This window comes from Colossoma macropomum, unplaced genomic scaffold (genome assembly GCF_904425465.1).
Source record: "Colossoma macropomum unplaced genomic scaffold, Colossoma_macropomum, whole genome shotgun sequence".
Classification (NCBI taxonomy): domain Eukaryota; kingdom Metazoa; phylum Chordata; class Actinopteri; order Characiformes; family Serrasalmidae; genus Colossoma; species Colossoma macropomum.
In genome coordinates, this window is record NW_023494894.1 from 732,319 (window position 1) to 758,526 (window position 26,208).

The 26,208-nt window shown below is 38.4% G+C and overlaps 1 protein-coding gene across 3 annotated transcripts; it reads right to left on the reverse strand.

The window, feature by feature from the left end:
• Positions 1 to 3,496: 3,496 nt before the first annotated feature.
• On the reverse strand, positions 3,497 to 24,522 carry atp6v0a1b (ATPase H+ transporting V0 subunit a1b). Of its 3 annotated transcripts, XM_036560653.1 has the most exons (23): positions 24,460 to 24,522; positions 23,356 to 23,548; positions 22,999 to 23,077; positions 22,559 to 22,656; positions 22,239 to 22,367; positions 22,070 to 22,152; positions 21,810 to 21,936; positions 21,501 to 21,583; positions 20,994 to 21,087; positions 18,419 to 18,631; positions 17,961 to 18,111; positions 16,134 to 16,273; positions 15,573 to 15,736; positions 15,042 to 15,132; positions 14,680 to 14,798; positions 13,603 to 13,819; positions 12,720 to 12,827; positions 11,152 to 11,166; positions 10,972 to 11,115; positions 9,322 to 9,339; positions 6,567 to 6,684; positions 6,246 to 6,417; positions 4,623 to 4,805 (listed from the first exon to the last, which is right to left on the reverse strand). In XM_036560653.1, exons 2-23 carry the CDS (start codon positions 23,470 to 23,472, stop codon positions 4,712 to 4,714), a joined length of 2,574 nt encoding a protein of 857 aa, XP_036416546.1. In that variant the 5' UTR covers positions 23,473 to 23,548; positions 24,460 to 24,522; the 3' UTR covers positions 4,623 to 4,711. The 3 variants fall into 3 exon arrangements, with proteins under 3 accessions (XP_036416545.1, XP_036416546.1, XP_036416547.1); XM_036560652.1 differs by having other exon boundaries at positions 3,497 to 4,805; positions 10,972 to 11,166; XM_036560654.1 differs by lacking the exon at positions 11,152 to 11,166 and having other exon boundaries at positions 10,972 to 11,079.
• Positions 24,523 to 26,208: the final 1,686 nt, after the last annotated feature.

Genomic DNA, 26,208 nt, shown 5'->3' on the forward strand with positions numbered 1-26,208 from the left:
AAGTGCATGTTTCATTACAAAGAATAATTAGTCCTGTTTCACTGGATTTAGTGTAGCTCAGTATGTGAAATGTTCATTCAGAAAAACTAAATATATAAATACGTATTGTCAAAATGTTTTCAAATATTATGATATTTTAAGCTAAAAGAGCAAAAGTGTATTAGACATCATGGGAGCATGTTAAACTATCGAACAACAGGATATGATATGAGGCTGGCATACCATGGTATGACAAGTTTGATAAATCATCTCAAATATGTATGTATAGTGACACTTATCTGAGTAGACAGTATCCTTGGCAGATAAGTCTGGCACTTGCTTTCACCATTACTACACTTTATGCGATGTACCAAAAGCTACATTCCACAGAGTGGAAGTGACCAAAGTTTAAGCGGCGATTGTTTTTTATGGTGCACTGTGGGATTTTTCAGGGAACAGAAGTTCCAGCATACTGGAGCAATTTGAACAATGTGACATCCTAGAAAATGACTGATTCCCTGGGCAATACCCTACCTTACTGAACTTGGGAGCTCCTTGAGACATACCTATACAGTCATAAACATAAAAGAGAAAAATATATAGCCTAAATCCAAAGATATATATAACTGTTTGCCATTGTAGAGGCCAGTTAAATGCTACTCAGTGAATGCTAATCAGTTACCCCTATAGGCAAAGAAGGATATAACACTGATAACTGGAGCATAACCGTGATTCAGGAGATATTTGTTTTCCTTGTCTTGTTCAACATCATGCTGAGTGTAGCTTATATGTTACATGGTATGCACAGTTTTTATTATCTGTGCTAGTCAGAATACACTTGATTTTGTGGTCCCCAGTTCTGCTCTTGCTCTTGTAAAAGTCAACTTATGAACTCTTTTTTTGAAGAGTTTAGTTCTAAGACACATGATACAACTAATCAAGAGCATATGACTAATGAAGGCCATATGAAATATTAAAGACAGGTGCACTCTTAAATATAAAGGTGCCATAAAGGTTTCTTTGGAGCAGTGCTACAGAATAAGCTTAAATAACTTTTCAATGGATTATTCTTCAAATAACATTTTTTCTTAAATTGCATGTTGATTGTGAGAAAACTGTTTAAAGTTTAAGTGAAAGAATTTCCAGAAATGGTTCCATAACTATTGAAGATTAAATGTCCTAGCCCAGAAACACTCTGGAACATTTTTGAAATATGTACATGAGATTAGAACTGACACTAATATCTGCATGGCAAGCTAATTGGTGATCCCTGCTCTAAGGGGAGTTTTTTTTTCTGCAGTTTCCTTGTATTTGGAGTATTCTGGGAATGAGCACATATATTCACACACATGAATCATACCACCTATTCAAGATATCCACAATGCTCAGCACAAAATTAAAATGATGTAAGCCAGTCTGTCTGCAAAACAAACCTTAGTCATAAGTGTTCTTTTGAAGTTCCAAGTGCAACCCTAAAAGAGTTAATGTGACTGAATTATGAATTCTACCTGTCTGTGTGAAAATGTAAATCGTAAAGTTAATTTATTTAAATTTGATTTCTTAATTCGGTATGCATAATAAACGTTTCTATGTGTCTCGTGTATGATGCAGTTAACTACTGTTCCAGTGTAACCTGTATTACTGGCTTTTGTCCAATAGGGGGCACTCTATGAATTTATACCAGGGATGTTTAATTCCAGACTTGGGAGGACCAGTGTCCAGCACAGTTCGGTCATTTCCCTACTAATACACAACGAGTAAACCTAATAATTAACAGATTAACCACATATGTTTGAGCAGGAAATCACTAAAGAGTGCTGGACATTGGCCTTCAAGGACTGGAGTTGAACATCCCTGATCTATACCTTTATTTGACAGGGACAATTTATTCCGAGAGCTGAATTTCATCTCTGTACACAGGCCTCAACAGTGTAGATGTTTCCTGACAAGTGTAAAAATAAAACTGTAAATAGAATATTGTGGCGTCAGGTTAAGACACGAAGAAGTACTCTACCACGAGAAATGCTTTTTACTAAACTGCATGCAGAAAGGCACATACAAATGAGTGATGTGTCGTTCGCGAACGAGTCGGCTCTTTGTGCCGGTGTTCAGAACTGAATTTACCGTCACACCGACTCGTAAACGTTAGGAACCGTTTTTTAGATTAAGACAAAACAAGTAGTTTGTTCCGCCCCTTCATTATTCCCAACACTGAAAACAGCAAATGATAGGCAATATTGTTAACTAGGCTTATCGAAAAAAATACCAGTGCTGCTAAATGAAGAGCAGTTTGGGTGCCAAAAAATTCAGCTCTTATTGGTGAGCTGAGGTGACTGATTTGACCTACCGAAACTCTAATACCCGTCACGCGCCACTCACCATTACGGTGACCAACCCCGTACACAAAATGCCCATACCCATGAAAAGATTCATATATTAACACTGCACAAACGCAACACTTGTAATGAAGCTCCAGTATAGGCTGAATGTTATATTAAAGCATTGAAGCTTTACGTTATATATACACACAGAATTAGAGAATAATTTCAGGATTGTAGTGAATGCATTTTCAAGTTATTTGCTCTGACTTTTTCCATTATACTTTGTAGAAGCGTAATGTTGCCATAGGTCTGGTGGTTTATTATTTAATTACTTCGTATAGTCGTATGTATTGAGTATTTATCAAGAATTATTATAGAGTATACAGTTTTATTAAGAAGTATTATTATATTACAATATAGGTGCACAGGATGAGAATTATTCCAAACACTCGTGTAATCTACTCACATTAAACAAGCATTTAAGAAGTCACAGACCCAGATGAGCTCTTTATTTCACCCTCAGACTACTGTTAGGTTCTGGAGTGAAATCTTAAAGAAACTTGATGATTTATTTCATCAGGATGACTGCAATTTCCATGTTAAAGATACATGGAGAATGGAGACAAGCACTGACCTGCACAGGAATCTGAATGGTGTTTACTGTAGGAACAGAACTCTCCTCCCTTCTGGTGCCAGGCTATGAAGTGTGCATGTGTCTGTGTGCTTTAAAGGATTCCCTCTGTGTACACTTCTATTTATGTACTGAAAAGAATATATGATGTCTTTAAGTTGCACAGCAGAATCTCTTTTTATCCCGGATGGCTTTTCCCTTAGAGAGGTATGGTAAATATATGTCTAAATCAAACTTTATTTGCTGTTTTCAGCTTCACAGGTTTGTATATCCATGCTTCTGTATTTTGGATGTACTTGGTGCAACTATGGTGAAGGCTCAGCCCTCCTCTTACTCACTCTGCTTGGATAGAATGCTAGGAACAAACAATGAGAAAGTCAAATTGTGGAACCACAAGGATTAACAAAATCTGCTAGTAAATTACTGCCATCTCAGAAATCTGTGCATCTCCTTACACTCACACACTTGACAGAAGTCAGGTCACTTATTTCTACAGTATGAAGACTGAACCTAACTACAATGTTTTGTCACTGGATTAGTTAAAACAAAAGAATGGACACTCCCAAGGCTTTCTCCCAGCAGGTTCTCTTTAATAGTGACAGAGATGTGCTCCACCTTATCACAAACATCAACAAACACACATCTGAAGTGTTATCACTTGTGGTACATGCATACACTCATACATCAACATCACATCTAGATACAGAACAACATTTCCATCAACAGCATAGGGCACAACATCTCTTATTAGTTGTTTTGGACCAGAGCCACTGCAAAGGAACTGTATAGTATTTCTGCTACTATAACCAGAAGCCATACAACATGAACAACCTTGTACAGATATATGCAATGACTGAAGAGTGCACTCTCACACACTTTACAAACTAATACATGAGTACATGTGAAATGTTTCTCCTGTTGTCTCTCAAAAATCTAGAGATATGTCACTGTTGTTTATTATAGCTGCCATCAACCTTTTGAAACAGTGATGGTTACCTGTAACATGACACCATGAAGAGCAAGAACAGATTAGGAAAATATAGTTTGGCAAATGTCAAGTCAAATTTAAAGAATCCTGAACTTGATCAACTCACAGCATTTAGAGGAAACATCTGCTCCTGCTTCCTTTGCTCAAACAGTTGTTCCAATGACAAAACGAGTGCAGATGAGAGAGAGCGATCAGAGAGGGCCATTAAAAGATGTGATGAGCATTTTCCACATGAGGATGGGGATCCCCTATGCTTTGTTATTGTGGGAATTCCTTTACCAGTCTAGTGAGGTTTCCGTAATGACAAACTGTTTAGGAATTACGTTTATGGAGGCTTTTATGGCCCCCGATAAAGTTTAACCCTTAATGTTTCATATTTCAACACTGTGTTTGGACCCTAAACTGGTTACTGTTTCTGACAATCATGAATTATTGACTGGCTTTGTGATCATAGTTAAGCATAAACATATCATCTTACATAAGTCACATGATAACAGTGATGTGTAGCACAAAGTACAATGTTACAATTTATAAAGCACTCAGGTAAAATCTAATCTCTGAGGTTTTAGGGGTCCTGTATTTGTTCTGCAGAGGAGGAGAGACAGCACTCAGGTACATCATCTAACAAAATGGCTTCCAGAAGGGCATTTTGAAGGTCAAATGTTACAGCTTTTGGACACTTCATAACAGCAACTTTACTTTTACACAAGAAGAGAGGATATACGTGAGTTCCATGCAAAGAGGAGAATACTGGGAAGTCCTGCTGTGCGCTGGGAGAAGCAGAGGGCAGTTTTACTCGTCGAAGCGGCCCTCCAGGATACTGTCAAAGGAAAATGGCACAAACTTGAAGCCCTGGCCTGTGTAGAACTTGTTCTGGAACTCCACCCTGGATAGTTGACAGAGGTCATACAGAGGTTACACCAAGTATACAGGGCAAAACACCTGTAGCTTCCATAACAACTTTTCAAAAGCTCTATGCATTATGCTAAATTAAACGAACTGCTAAATGCTAAGTACTCACTACTAGGAATCTCATTCAAACTTCATACCCCTGTATTGAGTTCAAAAATATTTCCAAAGCCATGTTCAAAAAATGTCCATAAAGTGCAGTGTATAGTGTATAGTCTTACTATGGAAAACTCTGATGTACTTATTCACAAATTATGTTGGCTCTGGCTTTTACAATCGGCATGACCTGCAGTTTAAAGAGCAGGTGCCTGGCCATAAACATGCACTAATTCTTTGTGTGCACACACCAACAAAGACACTAAAAATCATAATTCATTCATCTAGCACACTAATAATAGAAACAAATGCTAATTATTTTTAAGCTGTATGACAAGTAGGGAAGCAGCACCACTTCAAAAGACTGGAGGTTTGGCTTAGTGCCATGGAAGATTTGAAGTGAAGAAAAAGGATAAACAAAAGTTGCTATTCATAAAATGAAGTCAGTGTCCACTGCTCTGTGCACTTTTCCATAGGTTTCCTTTTAACATGGCTGTGCAAGTTTCAAGCCCATAATTTGAGTCATGGAAAGTACTGTCACCGGGATGCTGTCTATTTCAAACAGATGCTTCAGAATGAGAGGAAAGTTTAGTAATACTTTTCTGAAAACACGCTTTCAGTTACTGTCATAATGTTGCCTGCAGAAAAAAGACTACATCAGGTTTCTGCCTCTCTGTGTAATACTGATAAATGAGGGCCTTGTCTACTGAGGAATCTATGCACCTCAGCACATTATTCTGTTCGATTCATGTGGATACTTGTTTTAATGTTAATAGCTATATTAGCATATAGAGTGCTCTTTGCTTGATAAGATAAACAGGGCTGCCCAAAAAAGACACTCAGATCCAAGCAATCCAATGCCAATTAACACTAACAAACAGTGGATGTGAGATTATAACAGGCTCTTCTTATGCTTTTGTATTTTTATCTGTTTAATTCACCAGCTCTTCAGACTTCAGCAAACTAAATCTAAAGACAATTTGCAGCATTGTTATGTTAATTCTAGTTTACCCAGGAGGTTAATTAGTTTACCAACTTTTGCACTCTTATATGGAGTTAATTTTGTGCCAAAAGTTACAAAGATATACAATAATAAAATCCACAAGCAAATATTAAGTATCAGAATGTCCAAAATATGTTGCAAATACAAATAATGAGAGTTTTGACAGTCTTTGCTTTAATTTTTCCTGTTTGCTGATTTTGCTGACTGTTAAAAAGTGCCAAAGTTAGAAGCAAAAGAAATTTAAAAATTAACTTCATACTCTTACACCCCAAGAGCACACCACAGATCCCTCATGAAGTATATGTAGGTGTGACTTGCCAGTGCAGCCGCAGAGCATGCAGGAATGCAGACAGCCCCTCCATGACGAGCAAAATACACACTGTCAGCGTGGCAAAGGCTGGGAAAATAATAGATAGGCTGAAGAATCCACCACCACTCCTGGATGCCAGGCCCAGGTGCATCACCATTCCCCACAAAACCTCAGACAGCTCTGAGAAAAAGAAAGAAATTTAAAATTATTCCTATTTAGCACAAAGTAGAGATATATGTAAGCATATTAATGTTAACTGCATGTGTGTACATGTACTTAAATTTGTGAGTCATTAATATGTGCACGCATACGAGCGCGTGAAAACTCACGTGCATGAGCCAGACTGAGAGCCCAGAGACGTAAGTAGGAGGCAGTGTTGGAGATGCAGCCAAGGCAATACTCTATTGTGTGGATGGCCTGGTGGACTGCTACATCTCCAAAGTTAAACTGTACACATATTGAGAAAAAGGATAGGATATCGGGCAGGGTAGTGAGTTGGACAGGTTGCGTAAAATAGCGTGTAGTGGGACAGAGTATGACAAGGAGGGAGACGAAAAAGGGCAAAAAAGGAGACAATCAGTGAATATATACAATATACAGTGTATAGTGACAGCTTCTGGCTTTTTTTAAGCCAGGATCTGTACTCCAGCACACTAAATTTGAAATGAAACAATGATTATGAAGTGCAAAATGTCAGTTTTAATGTAAGGACACTGTCCTATATACTGTGAGTATCATACAGAAATCACAGCATTCTTGACACAGTCCTCCTATGTCAGGAGATAACAAATTGGGCTCAGTTGTTTGCTGGACAGATGTGTCTCTCTGCTTCTATAGCTTCTGCACCAGCTGTCTTGCCACAGGGGGACCACAGACGTATTAGAAGTCAGAATAAATCGAACAGAGACAAAGGCAAAACATTACCTGTAGTATACTGTCAAGAAGCAGGAATGCACTGATTAGCTCAGCAATAGCATGCAACCTATCAGACTCCATGAAACCACAACAGTGAATCATCAAGTAAAACCTTCAATTATGAAGAAAAACAGGTCAAGAATACTGTTCAAGATGTAGATACAAGATGTAGATACAAAGACTGCACTAGCATGAAATGAGGAATTATCACAATATGCAAATCAGTGGTAAGCCTAATGAACAGGAAGGTGAGGTTACAGCTTTCTAAAGTACAAAACTTCCAAAAAAGTTGGGATGCTGTGCAAAATTTAACAGAATGCAATGTTATGCAAATCATTTAAACTCTATATGTAATTTTAAATAATACAAAGACAGCATATCAAATGTAAAAACTGTTTTTTGTTGTTTTTTCTTTAACATATATGCCCATTTTGAATTTGATGCCAGCAACACATTTCATGAAAGTTGGGACAGGGGCATCAAAAGACTGGTAAAGTCTTGGTGGAACATCTCACTACTAAGTATTATAATTGGCAACAGGTAAGTAACATGATTGGGTATAAAAAGAGCATCCCAGAGAGTCTTTCAGAAGTAAAGATGTGGAGGGGTTCACCACTCTGTGGAAGACTGCTGTGGTTTCATAGTGCAACAATTCAAGAACAGCATTTCGTAATGTAAAATAGCAAAGAACTTAGGGATTTCATTATCTGCAGAATATAAAACCCTGAACTGCTGAGCAGCTGAAATCCTGTATCAAGTAAGAATGGGAAAACACTTCACTTTCAAAACTAAAGCAATTGATCTCCTCAGTACCCAAAGATTAATCTGTCCAAGAGTAATGGAAAGAGGAAAAATTAACCATTATAGATATACATACTCTCACAGGTAATCTGATAGTCATTGCTTCATTTCAAATTTAATGTGTATTTCTAGATGATGACAATGGTAAGAGCTTTTTGTCAACGTAACAGTATTGTGCATGCTGCGAAACATTCCTTTCACTCCCCCTGCATGACAAGAACATTTGAAAATAAAAAAATACTGTTCCTTCAAGGAGTAGGCATGCTGGACCTCTAATCATTATTTTCCATCATAATATCCTCTCATTCAGTATGCTACACTGAGTCATTTCTGTTGAAAACAATGGTTGGTGGCTGTGACAGCAGGCTAGCTTTTTTTTCCCAACCTTCAACTGACCCATGAAACAAGCTCTCAAACCAAGTAGTCTTCCTTCTCGGCTAATACCTTCAAAGTCAACTTTGTGTTCTACTGAGCCATTCAGATAGTGGCACATGTGGATATTATGCGTGGTATGTCATAAGAACAGAGGTTAAAGTGTGCTTTTCTCTGTTATCATATAGGAAACCCACCAGAAGTGCTTCTCTCTATGTTAGTCTGGTAAGGTTTAGCTTGGCAAAGACCTGCTTCCCTTTTCCCCACCTGATCCTTTTGTTCAGAGTCCTCTGTGGCTCCATCAGACCCATGGAAAAAGAGTGAGCTAATGCACTCATTGTTCTACAGCAGAGGCATGGGCTACTGGGGAACTCTGCAAACTGAGTACTGCTGACTCATTCTATGGCCTGACTCTAAGCTTGTCAAAACACATGCAGCTCACACCTTGTGAGGGCAAACCTCATCGCTCATTAAACTGGATATAGAATAAATTTAATAGTATGTAGTTTAATTGGTTTTATTGTCATGTACAAATTGCATACAATGTCATTGTACACATTGCATTGCTTGCCCACCAATTTGTGTCCTTTTCAGTTAATTGCATCCTTAAATGAAAATAAAGTATAGGTGTCCAGTATGTTTCATTTAGGTAAACACAAGTGCATTTAAATACATACAGTCATATTCAAAAATTTGGGCATCCCTGATCAAATTACATGTTTTGCTGATTTTCTATCTGCAGAGAAGATTAAACATAAAAGATGGCCTATGCAAAGGTTATGCCACTTTTGATACTTAATGTTTTATTTTATAAAACTTGATTGAAAAAAAACATTTACTTATGCACTAAAATTGCTAAAATTATTTAAGTTTATTCCCTGTAGAGAAAGTGCCAACTTATTTTCACTTAGAAAAAACTCAACTGTACACACTCTCACACATACATTCTCTCTCACACACTCCCCCTATACACACAAGTACACACATCTGTCTTACCGGCTCTTCCTCTGAGTGCTTGAACAGAAGCAGAAATGGGAGTTAGTCAGGTGGTTCAGAAACCAAACTTCACCACTATGGGGAACATACAAATGTTACTGTGACACACAAAACGGAATGGAAACCCTAGTATTTGCAAGAGGTGCATTAATATAAATACATATTAGACACAGGCAATTCAATTCTTCTTCCCAGTGGAATTTTTAAATTGAGATTAGGAGTACAGGATTATTTAGGAGTACAGGAAAAACAGCTGTGGCATTCAGAGCTGATGATGAAAATATTTTCCATGTTGCTGGAATGCATGGAGCTGGTGATGCAGGGTGTTCACTGTGTCCTTGGGAGAAGATATCCCCCTGTTTACGTTTCTCAAATGACTGTGAAGCTACTCTCATTCTTTCTCATTCTCCTAATCTATGCCTCCTTCGTACCTTTCTCTCGCTAGCTATAGTGCCATTAGATTTTTAGATTTTTATTAAAAATCATTATTTTAACCCTCATAATTAAAAGTGTTTATTTAACAATTTAGAGGAAGAATTATGATTAACAAATAAAATATTAATGTGGTGGGGTGTGGGGATGACAGTCTCAAAGTTAGACATCCTGGCAGGCAGGAATCACTTAAGCTGTGCAGGAGAGTCTGTTGCAATTGTCTGAGAGAGCAGACACCCCCTTACTAAAACAAACTCTGATTTGTTTATGACCATACATAAATGAACAGAGCAAAATGCTTTGAAATATCTGCATGAGAAACCACATGACAAAGTGCAGTTTGATCTGTGTTTTAAACATCTAATTCTGTATGAAATGAAACAGAAATATAAACAGAAGTATGCATGCATACATGCTGCTGCACTGGCATCCTAGGCCACCTGAGAAAGTATATAACTATTTATCTGGGCAGTGTGTTTATTTTGCTTGTAAAAACCCTATAACAAATTAATAAAAACAAATAAACATTAACAACAAGAATTTCTTGTTTTACTGAGATCTTGTGAGGTGGTTGGAAAAACGCAATTTTGGTTTTGCACTGTGATGGTCACAATTATTACATAATCACCTGATCACAATTATTTTAGCTGATTGCAAATATTTTCTACATTTTTTTGCTTGCACCACCATTGTTCACATTGCAACAAAGCGAATGTGATGTGTATGCATTTTCATCAGTTGAGGCAAATACCTGCAAATAAAAAAAGGACGAAAATACATTAATTAAAACACATCAACAAAAGTTCTAACTACTGATGGGCGCTGTAACAGGTTAAAAGTAAATAATTTTTACTTGAGTTTGAGCTGTGTCTGTCGTCAGTTGGGAGCTATTAAATATCAACAGAGAGATCACATCTAAATCACAATTAATAACTGCATTACCATTCTCATGTTAGTGTTTTTCTGAGCAACAGCTATAAAAATAAACATCAAATAGCTGTAACTATAATTTTCTCAGGTGTCCTAAGACTTAGGCTTAAATAAGAATCGCTACTTCACTCTATTATATCATTTCCATAAACAAATTCATAAATAAATACTTCTTGTAATATACAAAAACAGCATTTTTCCCAAAAAATCTTCTTTCTCCAGAACTCCTACTACTAGATTGTTTACATCACCATATCTTCACCTCATTCAGCCTCTAGACACACCCACCTCATCTCCATCCTCAGAATGCTGGGATAACTGGTCATGCTCGATGATCTCTGCCTCATCCTCGGTGGGACCATTTCCAACCCGGACGCCCCCAAACTTCTGCGTGCCCTGTTGGGTGAGTCCGGTGGGTGAGCTGGTGCCTGCCTGCTCTAAAGTTTCTAGTTTCTCAGCAGGGCTTGCCTCCCTCATCTGGGACTAAATACAAAACCCAACAAAGTCTGAATGGCTCACAGCACGCCACGGGCTCTTTTGGTGTCTGTTTGAGTATGTCTGCCTGCGTGTATGCAGTATGGTTTCTTGGGGCACCTACCAAACACACACCTTAAATTAAGTTTGTGTTGTCTATTTTACATTTTATTTTATATGGTCAATTATTACTGGTTTGTTCATGTTCTTTTTCTTATTTAAAAAAAAAAATATGTTTGCAATAAAACAGACAAAGTTGGGGATTTTTTTGATTGTAAAACTGTGCACTCAAACTAGCACTGCTACTTTGACTTTTCTTTTCTTTATAAGTTTATTTTTACAAATGTTTTACCTTACATTAGACCATAGCTACCCGGTTTCCTCTTCAAGATACTGAAGACAAGCACAAATAAAGGTATCATGCCCATAACGTCTAAATATCTATAATCCTAATATCTACACAAATAATTATTACACACAAATATGATATAACTTATTCTGCTTCTACTCAGTTTGTGATTGCATACTGTACATTGAGACCATTTCACATGTATTGTCTCATTGCAGTGTACTAGAAATAAAATCCACATTGAATTATTATAAAAATGATAATCAGTGTTGTCCACAACATTTACTATTAAACTGCCATTCAGCTAATCCAAAGCCAATCAGATTAAAAACACTGTGCTCTTACTAATCAAATGAATGGCACTGTCTATAGAGCAAACACCTTGTTTTCAATGTCTAGCATGAAGGGAAAATAAAAATAGGCAAAGGCATCTAAAATATGACTAATTACATGGTAGGTGCCCCACTGGGCCAGACCAATGCTAGATAAAATAAAGAATTAGTTTTAACAGATTGAGACAATTATTTAGGGTCTTATGTATCTCATCTACTGTATGCAACATCCATGTAATAAGGCAGTCCAAAGTAGTCACGTTGCTGTCTCCCACAGCTCTGCTCGGTTCAGCACTTTCCTTTCACTGATACACCTCATTCAGCTCCTAAAGGTCTTAACAATCAGATGTATTAGAAAGGAAAGCTGTGAAATTCCAGGACCAGATTTGGACACCTCACAAGGTTCATTAAAAACAGAAACACTGTCTACTACCAGAGGACTAGTGAATTCTACAACCCAGAGGACCAGTGGACATTTTCCAAACTCATTAACTGTATAGGAACAACTTTTAAATATAATGGAAAACATAATATTGGAATTTTTAATCAATCCATTTTAATAATAAATCTAAATAAAAGCTAAATAAAATCTAAAATCAGTCATCAATGATTCTCAAATCTCAGTCCTCAAATCCCTCTAGATGGTACATATTTCTGATCTATACCAGCGCCCAGTATTGCTCTACGAGGTATTCAGTTTTCTTAATGGCTTGGTTCAGGGGCTAGGATAGAGGAAAGATATGGACCATCTAGGGGCCCTAAAGACTGATTTGAAAACCACTGATCTAAAAAAAAAACAGTCCTCTGGTGCATGATCTGATGCAGAGATGTACTGCCAACACAAGGAGAAAAAGGACAAAAACTAGAATGTGTGAACTTACTAGATGCTTCTTCCAGAGGTACTGGCGACGGAGAACCATGGTCTTCACTACCAGCATACAGGGCACACAGGCCAAAGCAATCACCACTAACAGAGACTGAATCCCAATCTATAGGAAGACAGAGAGAAAGCATTGTAAAACACTTTCACTAGCCTGTTAAACATTTTCCTCCATCAAAATAATGCATAGATATACCCTGAAAGTAAACAAGAAAATATTAATGAATACATCTCTCTAATTAACATTCCTTAAACACAGTGTTGCAAGACTGATGACTGATTACTATGTCATTATTAGATGCAACGGATGATATATAGAACAGTGAAAATATCACAAGCCACTCTTTTATTTTCCAGTCGACACGACCATTAAAAACAAGTCATTTATTTTTTCAGTGTCAGAAAAAAGGCAGGAAGCAAATATTAAGCAGGAAATTATACAAATGCCTACATCACTAAGCCAATCAATATTTCATTTATTCGATTTGGGCAGAAAATCATTCTACAGCAAGACTACAACTCCAAGAACACTGCTGCGAAGATCAAGATGTAAACAAAGAAGCTGTTGGGGGTCTTAGAACAGTAGACTGTTCACCCTACCTATATTGTGTTTGGGATTACTTGGATTGTGAAAAGAAGAAAACCACCTTCTAAGACTAAAGACTTATTATGTAATTTTTGTTTAAATAGTTTTTTTCCAGTGACAATGAAAAATGAATGACTTGTACCTATTAGACATTTTGGCCGTAAATTAAATTAAAAAAGGGTGAACGCTGATTTTTGTACATTACTGTAAGCGTGTGTAAAAGAGACAGAGATTATGGTCATATTGCACATATATTCCATAGGGACATGTGCAAATGTGTATGTGAATGTATTTTTACCTGTCCTCTGTATAGTGGTTTGTTACTCGGATCACTGTAGTTAAAGAGACACATGTTGATGAAGGCAATGAGGAGGCTGGGAGCATCTTTAGAGGTGGCTGCATCATAGGCCGTCCACTTATAGAAAATCAGCAGGATAAGATATCCAAACAGGCAGCTCATAAACACAATCTCAGGAATGAATCCCAGGAAGATGTTCAGAGGCTTCTTAAAATACCTGAGAACACAACAAACATGGTCAAAAGACTACAGTCAGGAGCATGGCCCAAACTAGCTATGAGGTTATGAGGACACCTAGTTTCAGAAGTTTTTTTTTTCATGTATCACCAAGAATGAATTTCAAAGTTGACAGAGAATGGCAGCTTGGCCATTGAGTTCTACTGTAACCACCTATACTCTTCTGGCAAGGCTAGATGTTGGCACATTTCTGTGAGGATCCGACTGCATTTAGTCACAAGAGCATTAATGAAGTCACCCATACATGTGCATATACTGGCATATATTTAAATATTCAAAATAGCACAGCAAAATATATTTTTGCACATAGTTTATATTTTAAAACATCACTTATATTTCACCAGTATTTTTAATATGAGCACATATATGTATATATTTTTTTCTTCCATATGGACAAGTACTAACAATTAATTCGCAAATGCTATTTGAGCTGCAGAGTACGCAGCTCCAGTGCTTCACAGTCCAATTTTGGGGAGCTCTGTACCCCACTGCCTGATGTGTGACACTGAGAATGGTGGTGATATGTGGGTGATCCAGAACACTTCCATTTAATTGCAATTTTTTAGTAGGGAGACTGTTCAAGTTGTATGTGCACAATTGAACAACTGTTTCAGCAATGGATACACCTTAAAGTAACTAAATTAGAAGAGATGTCTGGATACTTTTGGACATGTAGTGTACCTAAAGAAAGAGCATTGGCAATAAAGCAGTACTTGAATTTCCATGCATGCATTTACATTATTCAAAACACCCCTTACAACATGAAAACACATGAAAATTCCAATAAATATACAAGAGTAAACAATGTGGATGAACATCCATTTGCATGCAAATACTCACAGATGATTGAAGAGTGAAAGAGTGACTCCAAACAGCATGTGAATCACACCCAGAATGACTGACATCTTCATCTTAAATGAGTTTAGGAAGGTCAGCTTGTTTGTCGCTATGTTCCAAATCTAATAGAGGACAAATATACAGAAAGAATTAGATTAATGCATAACAATACTTACTCACACTTTCCCTTTGGCTTTATCGCCAACGTTGTCAACTTCATAAGAAATCTAACAGAACTTTTTTTATGTTAGGGCTGTTCTAATGGAAGTGGAACCACACAGGATGGGGGAATGGGTTTTGAGTTACACAAGTAATTTCTGTCTTTTTGTCAATATTTTTATTATGTTAATATTTTATTGACTTACTGGGTCAATGCCCAGAGGATATGGTCCACCAAACACTCCAGGTACTGCAGGATCAAGTTGCAGAATTGCATTTCCATCTAGAGTCTCAAATCTACAAATACAAACACACACAAAAATTTAAAAATTCAGTGAGAAATTAGTTATCTCTTAACTGAAGTTCCTCCTATCTTTTAGGAGGTTTTGTTAACTTAGGGTAGCACACCAACTTCCTCACCTAACCAGCAACAAGGTTTGTCTATGTTAGCATAAATTCTGCTGTCACCACTGCCCAGACCCACTCTAGCTTGCTCACTTCATCATTTTAGTTTAGTTACAGGTTCTTACACAACATATGCCTGAATAAAATCAGACCTGGTAGAATCCTTGATACAGCCAATCACTGAGGCCTAAAAGACTTACCAGGAATTTAATAAATCATAAATAATTTTAACATAGACTAAGCTGCAGCTAATTGTCAATATCTCTCAGTCTTACTGATTTATGTTCTCTGTTTAATCTAGTAATCTGATAAACTGAATCTGATAAACTTACGACCAGTTGCCTCCTTTGGGGCCAAACATGGGCTTCACGCTCCACCCAGAACCAAACATATTGAGTGATTTGGAGAAGCAGTCATTGTAGATGACTCCAGTGTACATGGAAAATATTCCCATAAGTAGGATTATATATCGGCCTGCAAAAATCATGTTAAACATCTACATACATGCAGACAAAGAAAGATGGAGAGGGGTGGAGAGAGAGAGAGAGAGAGAGAGAGAGAGAGAGAGAGATGTTATCGTTAAAATCATTTTTAGCACATTCAGCCCTGCATTAGTTAAATCAGATTTGATGACCACTATGTCAGGCTAATTTATGCTCTGCTACTTTGATAACCTCACTTAACATGTTATGCAGTCGGATTATGAAGCAATACAAATAAAGTAATTATTACAGTGGATACCAAAATCTGAGCATATGCATTATTACAATGGATACCATAATCTGAGTAATAATGCATATGCTCAGAGAGAACTTGTAAAGCATTATAAGCTCCAAAGGAATCAGTAATGATGTATCATACGCTTAGAGAATCAGTAATAATTAAGCTCAGACCTCGTTGTCGCTCTTTTGTGCGAGCAGGCGGCTCTCTCTGATGACAAGGTAAAGGGCGGCGCAGGTCATTAACAAGCCGTGACCCATGTCCCCGAACATCACAGCAAACAGGAAGGGAAAGGTGATAATGGTGTAGGGTGCTACAGGAAGCCAGCACAAAAACACACAACAAAACGATGTTCAAGGAAAAACCAACATAAATAGTGCATGACAATAAAGAATCTTCAGCAATAAGGTAAAAAGAAAAACACAGTGCAGTCATGATTTACAGTGCCCTCCACAAATATTGCCACTCCTGGTAAACATGAGCAAAAAGCAAAACAAAAGAAAGAACAACCTGAAAGAAAAACTCAAATCTTATCATTAAATAAAGATTTTTGTTGGTACTCTAAAAAATTCTTATGAGTGAAATCTAACTGAATTATTTTCCCGTTCATATTTTATATTTTAGAGGTCAGCTGAGCGATTAGGAACACAAACAGTCAGCCATGACTTCCTGTTTCACTGGGGTAAAAATATGAGGTGATACAGCGGCCAAATTCCCTTTGTCATTCATTCCAATATGTGCAACAAAATGTTGCTGAGTCACACAAATCAGAAAATGACTATAAGAAACTATTTAAACAGTTGAAAAATTTCATTTCCGCTATCGTGGCAATATATCTCCCAAAACTACAGGTTGTTTGGAAAGGTTCTCAGAAAAAGGCCTCTGCTATCAAGGACCAACAAACTCCTAGTGCCTAGATTTTTAGTGCAACCATGTTCTATGGTCAGATGAGACCAAAATAGATATTTTTGGCAACAAATACCAGAGAGAGGTTTGGCATAGACACAAAAATACCCGTGCAGAACCTAACCCCACTGTGAAGCATGGTGGTGGTTGTACTATGTTGTCGGGTTGTTTTTCATCCAAAGGACCTGGACACCTTGTTTGGATACAAGATTTCATGGTACCGAAACCTGACTGCCCCAGCCACAAAGCTTAAACTGAGCTGTGGCTGGATCTTCTAACAGGACAATGATCCGAATCACAGAATTGAAGAGAAAATCACAGAATCAAGGTTTTGCCATGGCCTTCCCAGTCCCCTGTGGTATGAGCTGAAGAGTCCACCAGAGTGGACCTTGGATTGTGAAGGATATGGACAGATTCTGTACGGAGCAATGATCTCAATGGTCTCCCATGCACTGTGTTCTAATTAAGCATTATGAGAGAAGACTCAGAGCTATTATCTTAGCAAAGAGAGGTTGCACAAAGTATTAAATTAAGGGCTAATAACAATTGTGGAAGACATAGATTTGATTTCATGGTAAGATTTAGGTTTTTCTTTCAGTCATCGTACTTCAAATAAAGATTATATTTTTATGTCATTTTATTTCATTATATTCTAATATATTTATATACTGAATGAAATATCAAAGAATAAGCAATAAAATGTTTTTTTATAGCCTGTTTTATTCATGTTTACCAGGCGTTCCAATATTTGTGGAGGGCACTTTAGTTCAGCTGACATGATTAAATTTGGATAGCAACTATTGACAATCTTTGCCTTTAGAAATAATTAATTTTCTTAAATTTAACTAAAGCTGCATTTTGTGATCTAAAACAGGTTAAAGCAGCTGGCAGATGTTTAACAAAGAATGTGACTAACATCATACATAATATAGTGTAAACTTTCTAGTGTACATCTACATCTAGTGTCTAGTGTAAATCTATTTGCGGCCAGCAGAAACATCCTATCATCCTGTGCACACATCTGTGTTATGCAAATAATCTGCAGAGATAGAGATAGAGAGAGTAAAAATTTAATACTAAAACTTTGTTGGTACCTGGGTTAATCTCCCTGTAGGTTCCAATTCCATAAGCATCCACAATATTCTGGAAGCCCGAGGTAAATTTGTTTGTTTTGTTGTAGGTGGGCGGAGTCTGTTTGGTCTGCATTCTGTTCAATATCGAAGGAACAGTGGATCCACTCCTCTCCTGAAAGTGGAAATAAGAGAAAGACTCAAAAACACAGTGCCAGAAAATAACCTTTTGGTAACACAGGCTATGCCTAATGCTTTCCTAATACAGAAATCTCTCTAGTATTCTGTCTAGTGTTAGGAGTATTTACAATACAAATAAATTCATGTAGTCTATATTGTGTGCAACACAGCATTAGGATGTGGTTTAAGCGGTCAATCTAGTTCTCCTTACAACTCACAACATTCATTGGCTAAAATAGTGAACACTGTTGGGGGTGAGTGAATAAAATCAATCGTAGACGAACAGTGACTGGCTGCCTCACCGTGCCTCTTCGCAGGGCAAACTGGATGGAGTCCAGATCGGAGATGGGGCACCACACTTCCGCAATCAAACACTTCTGAGTGACATCAATATTGCAGAGGTTCAGTGTGTGGTAGATGGCTTTCATCTTCCTTACTTTGATGAACCACACACGCATGGTTTTAGCAGCAGCCTGAAGGACCCTCTGTCGGTGGTCCTCTGTTTGGTTCAGCACCTGTATTACAGAACACAGGGAGCTGATACCAAAACCAACAGTGCAGTAAAATACAGAAGAACAGTCAAATACAGTTATTTAGCTATCCCATCACATAATACAGACGACGCTGTGAAACTACTCTGTAATCACTTGCTGTTGCAGAGAGAAGGATTTTGGACCAGTTTTTCTGTCTTATAAATGAATGCCAATTTCAGTCTCCATTTGACAGATTGAAAGTGCTCAACTAGGGTCTTGTATTCTGACTTCAGTCATAAACAAATCACAAGGCAAGCCAATGCTGAACAGAAGTAATAGGCATTATTAGGGTTTGTCACTAAAAGGGGGGCTGGAGCAGAGCTGGCTGTCTGATGAGTAAACTGCATACTGTAATACTCTTTCCAGTCTCCATGACAATTAGAACAATCTCTAAATTCTCCAAAATTGTTTCCACTCGTAAGAACCCCTCAGGGCCTTAAATGTCATTTGGCCTAAAGACTAAAGTGCTAGACCACACTGCAATAATTCCAATTCCCAATCGACAACAGATGTGTGTCACAATACATTATAATCAAAATATGTTACTGTACTCAAGAAAACCCACATAGGAAAAACATTATCTAGACCTTTTTCTGTTTATTAAAATAGGTGGATCCATATTTTGACAGATTTGATGAATGCATAACATTATGACCACTGACAGGTGATGTGAATAACACTGATTATCTCTTCATCACAGCACCTGTTAGTGGGTGGGATATATTAGGCAGCAAGTGAACATTTTATCCTCAAAGTTGATGTGTTAGAAGCAGGAAAAATGGAAAAATGGATTTGAGCGAGTTTGACAAGCGCCAAATTGTGATGGCTAGATGACTGGATCAGAGCATCTCCAAAACTGTAGCTCTTGTGGGGTGTTCCCAGTCTGCAGTGGTCAGTATCTATCAAAAGTGGTCCAAGGAAGGAACAGTGGTAAACCGGCGACACGGTCATGGGCGGCCAAGGCTCACTGATGAACGTGGGGAGCGAAGGCTGGCCCGTGTGGTCCGATCCAACATACGAGCTACTGTAGCTCAAATTGCTCAAGAAGTTAATGCTGGGTCTGATAGAAAGGTGTCAGAATACACAGTGCATTGCAGTTTGTTCAGATGGGGCTGCATAGCCACAGACCAGTCAGGGCGCTATGCTTACCCCTGTCCACTGCCGAAAGCACCAACAATGGGCACATGAGCATCAGAACTGGACCACGGAGCAATGGAAGAAGGTGGCCTGGTCTGATGAATCATGTTTTCTTTTACATCACGTGGATGGCCGCCTGCGTGTGCGTCGCTTACCTGGGGAACACATGGCACCAGGATGCACAATGGGAAGAAGGCAAGCCGGCAGAAGCAGTGTGATGCTTTGTGCAATGTTCTGCTGGGAAACCTTGGGTCCTGCCATCCATGTGGATATTACTTTGACACGTACCACCTACCTAAGCATTGTTGCAGACCACGTACACGCTTTCATGGAAACGGTATTCCCTGATGGCTGTGGCCTCTTTCAGCAGGATAATGGCCTGCCACAAAGCAAAAAATGGTTCAGGAATGGTTTGAGGAGCACAACCACGAGTTTGACGTGTTGACTTGGCCTCCGAATTCCCCAGATCTCAATCCAATTGAGATCTCATGGAGGCCCCACCTCGCAACTTACAAGAGTTAAAGGATCTGCTGCTAACATCTTGGTGCCAGATACCACAGCACACCTTCAGGGGTCTAGTGGAGCATGCCTCAACGGGTCAGGGCTGTTTTGGCAGCAAAAGGGGGACCAACTCAATATTAGGAAGGTGGTCATAATGTTATGTCTGATTGGTGTATATACACATCACCAAAGGCTTACAAGCTAGAGGCTAATTGAATATAGCACAGCTAGTACTGGTAACTCCCATTCTCTACTGAAGTGGATGACTATCATTGAGAATATCACTTTAAATCTTTCAAAACATATCCTCCTTTCAAAAGTACACAACACACTAAAATTTAACAAATGCAACCATGCTACAACAGTATGCGGTATTTTTGAACAATAGGTCCCAGGCCATGCAGGCTGTAAGCACTATATACCAAAACAAAACTACTGTAAATACAAGTAAACATCTGTCATCACTGAAGACATGGATTTCTGTCCTCCCCAAATAGGCAATCTATTATTATCTAGAAAATGAAACCAAAACCATCAGGACACAAAAAACATTTTCTAAGAAATGTCCAGTGTGAACACTGATTAGAAAAGCAAGACAAACTTATTTGTATGCATTTTTGTAAATATATAATCAATAATTTCATACATTTATTTAAAATTCTTTGTTAATGAATTTTCTTAAGGGCATATCAAGATTCAGACGCACCATCTGTAGATCATCAATGCGGGTGTTGACACCAGCTGCCATCTCTTTTCTTTCCTGTGGTGTCTCAGGACACGGGTAAAGAGACGCACGGAACCTGGCATCAAAATTCATGTTTAAAGACATCAAAGACTAAGTAATAGATTATAAGGAATCGATAATCAATAAGAAGAGTAACAGAATCCTAATTCTACCTTAACTCTCCATGTTCATTTATGCAAGTTGATTTGTTTGAATTTCAATGAATTTGCAAGTCTGGCCCAGGCACAGCATTTTCATGGAAGACCCACGTTTGAGATAGAGGACCTCAACCTGCCGTTTTCCCATTATACAATGAAAAATTTTACATCTATTATATTTTTATAGTCCAGATCCCTAACTGGGAAGTGGGAGGAGTTGTGGAACGGATTCCCTGATATGGTATGAGGAATGAACCCTGAGACATGCAAAGACTCTGAACTGAAAAAAAAAACAAAAAATAATTTAGCCGTCTGGTACAAGCTCACTTACCCTTCACAGATCTTCTTCACTCGGTTCTTCAGCTGATCTCCTTGGAAGAAGATGATGAACACTGACTTATGTACTTGATCACCCTGTAACATAGACAGACAAGAGCATTATGTTTACATCAAATGATAAAAGTACTACATCACAGAACGAGGTCTTACCACATTGCAAAAAAAAAAAGATTCTGCTATTTAGATGTATCATGAGCAAATTGCATGATTTTTGCAAGATGTAGCAAAAGTGCATTAAATAATTCTCATACTATATGGACAAATGACAAGCACGATTAAATAGAAAGGGAAGTAAACTCACTGTTGTGGGGTCCTCAAGAGGGTCCTCAATCTCAGCCTGCCGTAAAAACACGTTACCACGGCAAACTCTCCACAGCATACGCTCAAAAGTGGGGATCCGCTCACGGTTTATCACACCAGCAACAAACCTGCAGAGCAAATCATCGTTATACTACTTCTTTGTTGAGTTGTCAGTACAATAGTAAATGTGGAAAATGTCACCTATGGGCAGTTAGATGGAATGAGATCAGTGACCATGGCAATGCAGTAAAGCAGACTCACCCAAGCCGCAGTGGGGCCCCTCTCCCAGCCTCACTGGGGTCCAGCAGAGAGGAGGATTCTTCTAGCAGGTTGGGGTCCTCCATCTAATAATAATGATATTAAATGGTAAGTTAGCACTCACATCTATTCCTTTATCTAATAAATTTCTGTCCCAAAAGAAAAAACTGACCTCATCAAAGAACTGCTGTGTGCGTCTGAGGATGTGCTTGAGCTCAGTCAGTTCCAGAAAATTCTTTTTCAGGGCCTCCTGGTTGGTATTGATCTCCTTCAGCTCATTCTCCAGCTTCTCAAAGGTTGCCTGTCATTTCAAAATGCCAGGACATTCACTTGGAAAACCAGTTGCTAATGACCAGCTGCTACTGCTACAAGGAAAGATTTCTTGCAGCTGTGAATGAATCTATGAAAAATATCAGTTTTCGTGGTAACATCCAAAAGACAATCTGCATAATACTTCTGTTGTAATACAGCTGGAAATTAAAGTAAACTTGCCTCGAGGTCAATCATGTCTCGTGGAAATGGAACCTCAGGATTCTCACCAGTGTCCACTGTGGGGATGCTGGCCTTTTTAATCTCCTTCTCCACAAACCCTGGTTAACATGGCAGAAACTGGGTTTGTGACTCTTAAGAAGATGGACTCACTCCCTTCACCAGAATATTCTTATCCCAAGGGTATGCAACTAAATGGGACCAAGTTCATTTTGGAAGGCTTTACCTTCAGAAATTCCACTAGATTATCTGAGCTGTCTTAGAACGGGATGACTGGGTCAAGATGTAGGCCTCAATTTGATATGACAGAATTCCTTTTTATTACAAGCTTAAAAAGTCAGGGTTTCATCCTTCCCTTTTTAGGGAACATCATTTAGTCATTTATTTTCTATCAGACTTGGCCATTCATGTTCTACTGGACAATGGTTGTATGTGTGACTCACGTAGCTTTCTGTCCATCTCCTCACAGCGCCTCACTTCATTGACAAACTTCCTCTGGAACACGTTCACATCAGGGTTGAGCTGCACAGCACAAGGGGATGATAACATGCACAGTCACATTTCCACATTGTGCAGACAAAAAAGCAGGATTCCACATAGAATTATCAAACTTTATAACACAGTACTGTCATTTTTTTATATTGCAAATAACTAGTAATCCAGAGCAAGAAAGAGTTAAAGAGAAAGAGAACAAGAGATGTGGAGATGTGTAGACAGATCTGTATATCAACTTATTACTGTTTATCAGCACTTAAAACAGTGTAGCAATGAATTTTCACCATGGTCTAGTTTGTACTCACATCTCTGAACTGCACCATTCCCAGCTCCCCAAGTTCACTGACGCAGCAGTATGCAGCCTCAGACTGCAGGAAAAGCTGCGCTAGGGTCATCTCCTCACTACGGAAAAGCTCTCCCATGGTGACCCTCTGCACACAGTCTCAACAACCACAGAAACAAAGACTCTGGGAGTCTCCCACAAATGGAAAAGAAGACCTGTGAAGAAAAAAATTATACACATTAAATGCAATTTGCTGCCAATTATAAACTCATTTTTAAGGCTTAATAAGTGAAGATATATTGAATATCATTACAAAATTCTCAACTAAATTCAGTCAAATTAAGAATGAGACAGCATCATTTAAATAATATAATAGAATAAAAAGAAATTTGGAACAGCCTTCCACCCTACATCATACAGCATAAAAAGGAAAGGTTAAATGAGTCAGTGTCACGTAGCCTGTTCTCATGACACAGCAATGAAGACCGCCAGCAATATCACAGCCTACATAATCCGTTTTTTATAATCGCAAAGCTCACTGACGGAGGAGTGTATCTAACGACGAAGAAAAACGCCAAAAAAGAAGCACTCTGACAAAATCTAACGTTAACATTCATCGTTTCGTGCTCACAGGCTCTTGTCTCGGCCCACCGCCGCAGCATCATTCATCACTAGCGCACCGTCCTTCATGCCTCAAGGACGCCATGAACTTCCGCTGGGCTCTGAGGATGGAGGATGAGACTGTACACTCAGCCTGTCGTCAGTGGTGAATTCAATTATATAAGAAATACTGAATAGCATATTATTCGACAGTTGTTTACAGAAATAAAAAAAACAACGAGGAAAAATGGGATACCAAGAAAAGATAAGACGCTGCATACATATAAAAAGAACCAGTTTGTGCCCGTCTGGATGCTTGTTTCAGCCATTTGCTTATTCAGATACAGCGACGGTTCAGGTTTCACAGCATAGCGTTTGGGCTCTGATAAAGGTGAGGCAGCTGGCGTGTATGAAGTCTAGCAGCAGATGACTTACATCACCCATATGAAAAAATACACATCAAAACAACCGCTTTGTGCGCAATAAGATGTTAAATTCAATATTATCATTGCGTGATATTGCTTACCCTGTTCGAAGCCTTCTCTCACGGACCGCTGCGGTGATGCTTACTGAACAGATGACCGTGACGTCAGTAAGTCGGCGAGTATTGACCACGTGACGAGATTATTTCTAGTGTGAAATGGCAGAGTCCTTGATGGAGAGACAGTATAGCGCGAAGCGATGGAATACGGATGTATGTATTTTGGTATGAAGATATTACCTATGTTATCTGACGGTACTTCAATTTCTGGGTGGCCTAATGAAAATGTAATATGTAAAATGACAACGTATACTTATGTTTGAATTTCAGTTTCCCATGTGCAATTTTGGGCTCAAAATAAAAATTCAGATTTAGCTGAACGCGTGGCCAAGTTCTCTGATTTATTAGTCTGGTTCATAAAATTCGAGGCTGAATTATTCGCGTTCGAACCACCTTAAATGGTGCAGCAGTATTCTGGTACCCAGCAAACACGGTTAAGATGTGACAACCTACCCACAACATTGACACAAGGCTGAAATGTAAATCCCCAGAACATTGTGACAATGTAGTGGCAACGTTGTCAGTACGTTCTCACAACCTCCTAATTGCAAAGAGGAGAGGCGCTGTTTCCTTTGTTACATTTGCATTTTGTCATCTTTCTGGTTTGGCGTTCTCTTTGATAATGCAAGCCAAATTACATCTTAATTATCATTTTGACACCATTACTGTGCTAAGACATCTTAGCTTCAGAAATCGTATGTGCTTTAAGTGTCATTGAACTGGATGCACCACAGTCAACCTCAGGAGCACTATATTCCAGGACAGCAGGTGGCATCCTAATAAAGTTGAAAGTCACAACCTCTTTAGACATGGTATCTGCAGCTAGGCTGAGTCCCAGAGTTAGCTGTGCCAAGGTGTCTTGAGGAACATCTGACCTCACTGAGATGTGTATATTTAAACATCATGTCACACTGATTTTTTTGTTTTGTTGGACACTGTAAGGCTGTCGCCTTAAGGCTACTGACAACAGTAAATGTCCTGTATAAAAGTCGGTGTCTCTGTTAATACTTCACAAGAAAATCTATAACACTTCGTTCCTGAATCTCATGGTTTTGTGATCATTCCAATTGAGATGTTTCTGTGAAATTTTAAAGAACATGTATTAACCTCAGACCTTCTCTGGTGCAGTTGTTCCAAAAACATACTGCAAGTGCACATGAATTAATATTTTCATAGTTTGAGATTGTTTCTGTGTGTCCCCAGGACTGAAATTACTACAAGAACTACTTCTTAAACTACTTCTGCACTCCTCTTACTTTCATATAGCTTCATCCATTTTGTAGTTATTTTGTAGGTCATTAAACAGTATGTTGCTAAAATGGTCATTATAAATACAGCAAATTATTTAAATTAATAAAACGTGATATAATTATAATGGCACTAGCGGTAACACTTGATGTTTATCACCATGGACACTTTCTTGAGCACTAAGAGTTTTCACATGCAGCTTAGAGTCGTGGCAGCCTGGAGTACTGCTAAATGAGTCATCACTGTGCTGATGACAGGGATGCTTTGCCAAGTAGGGAGAGCTTGGCACAAATGTCAGTCTGTTCAAAAATTCCTAGATTTTCAGGACATTTGAGATCATACTTGCCACAGAGCATATTTTCCATCCTTGGTTATCTTTGCGACATCATCAAAAACATAATTTTCTCTCACTTTCTCAGTTGTGCACAGAGTGAAACCAATGTCTTGCAGTTGGGGAGTTGCACAAATGTTACAATGTTACAAAAA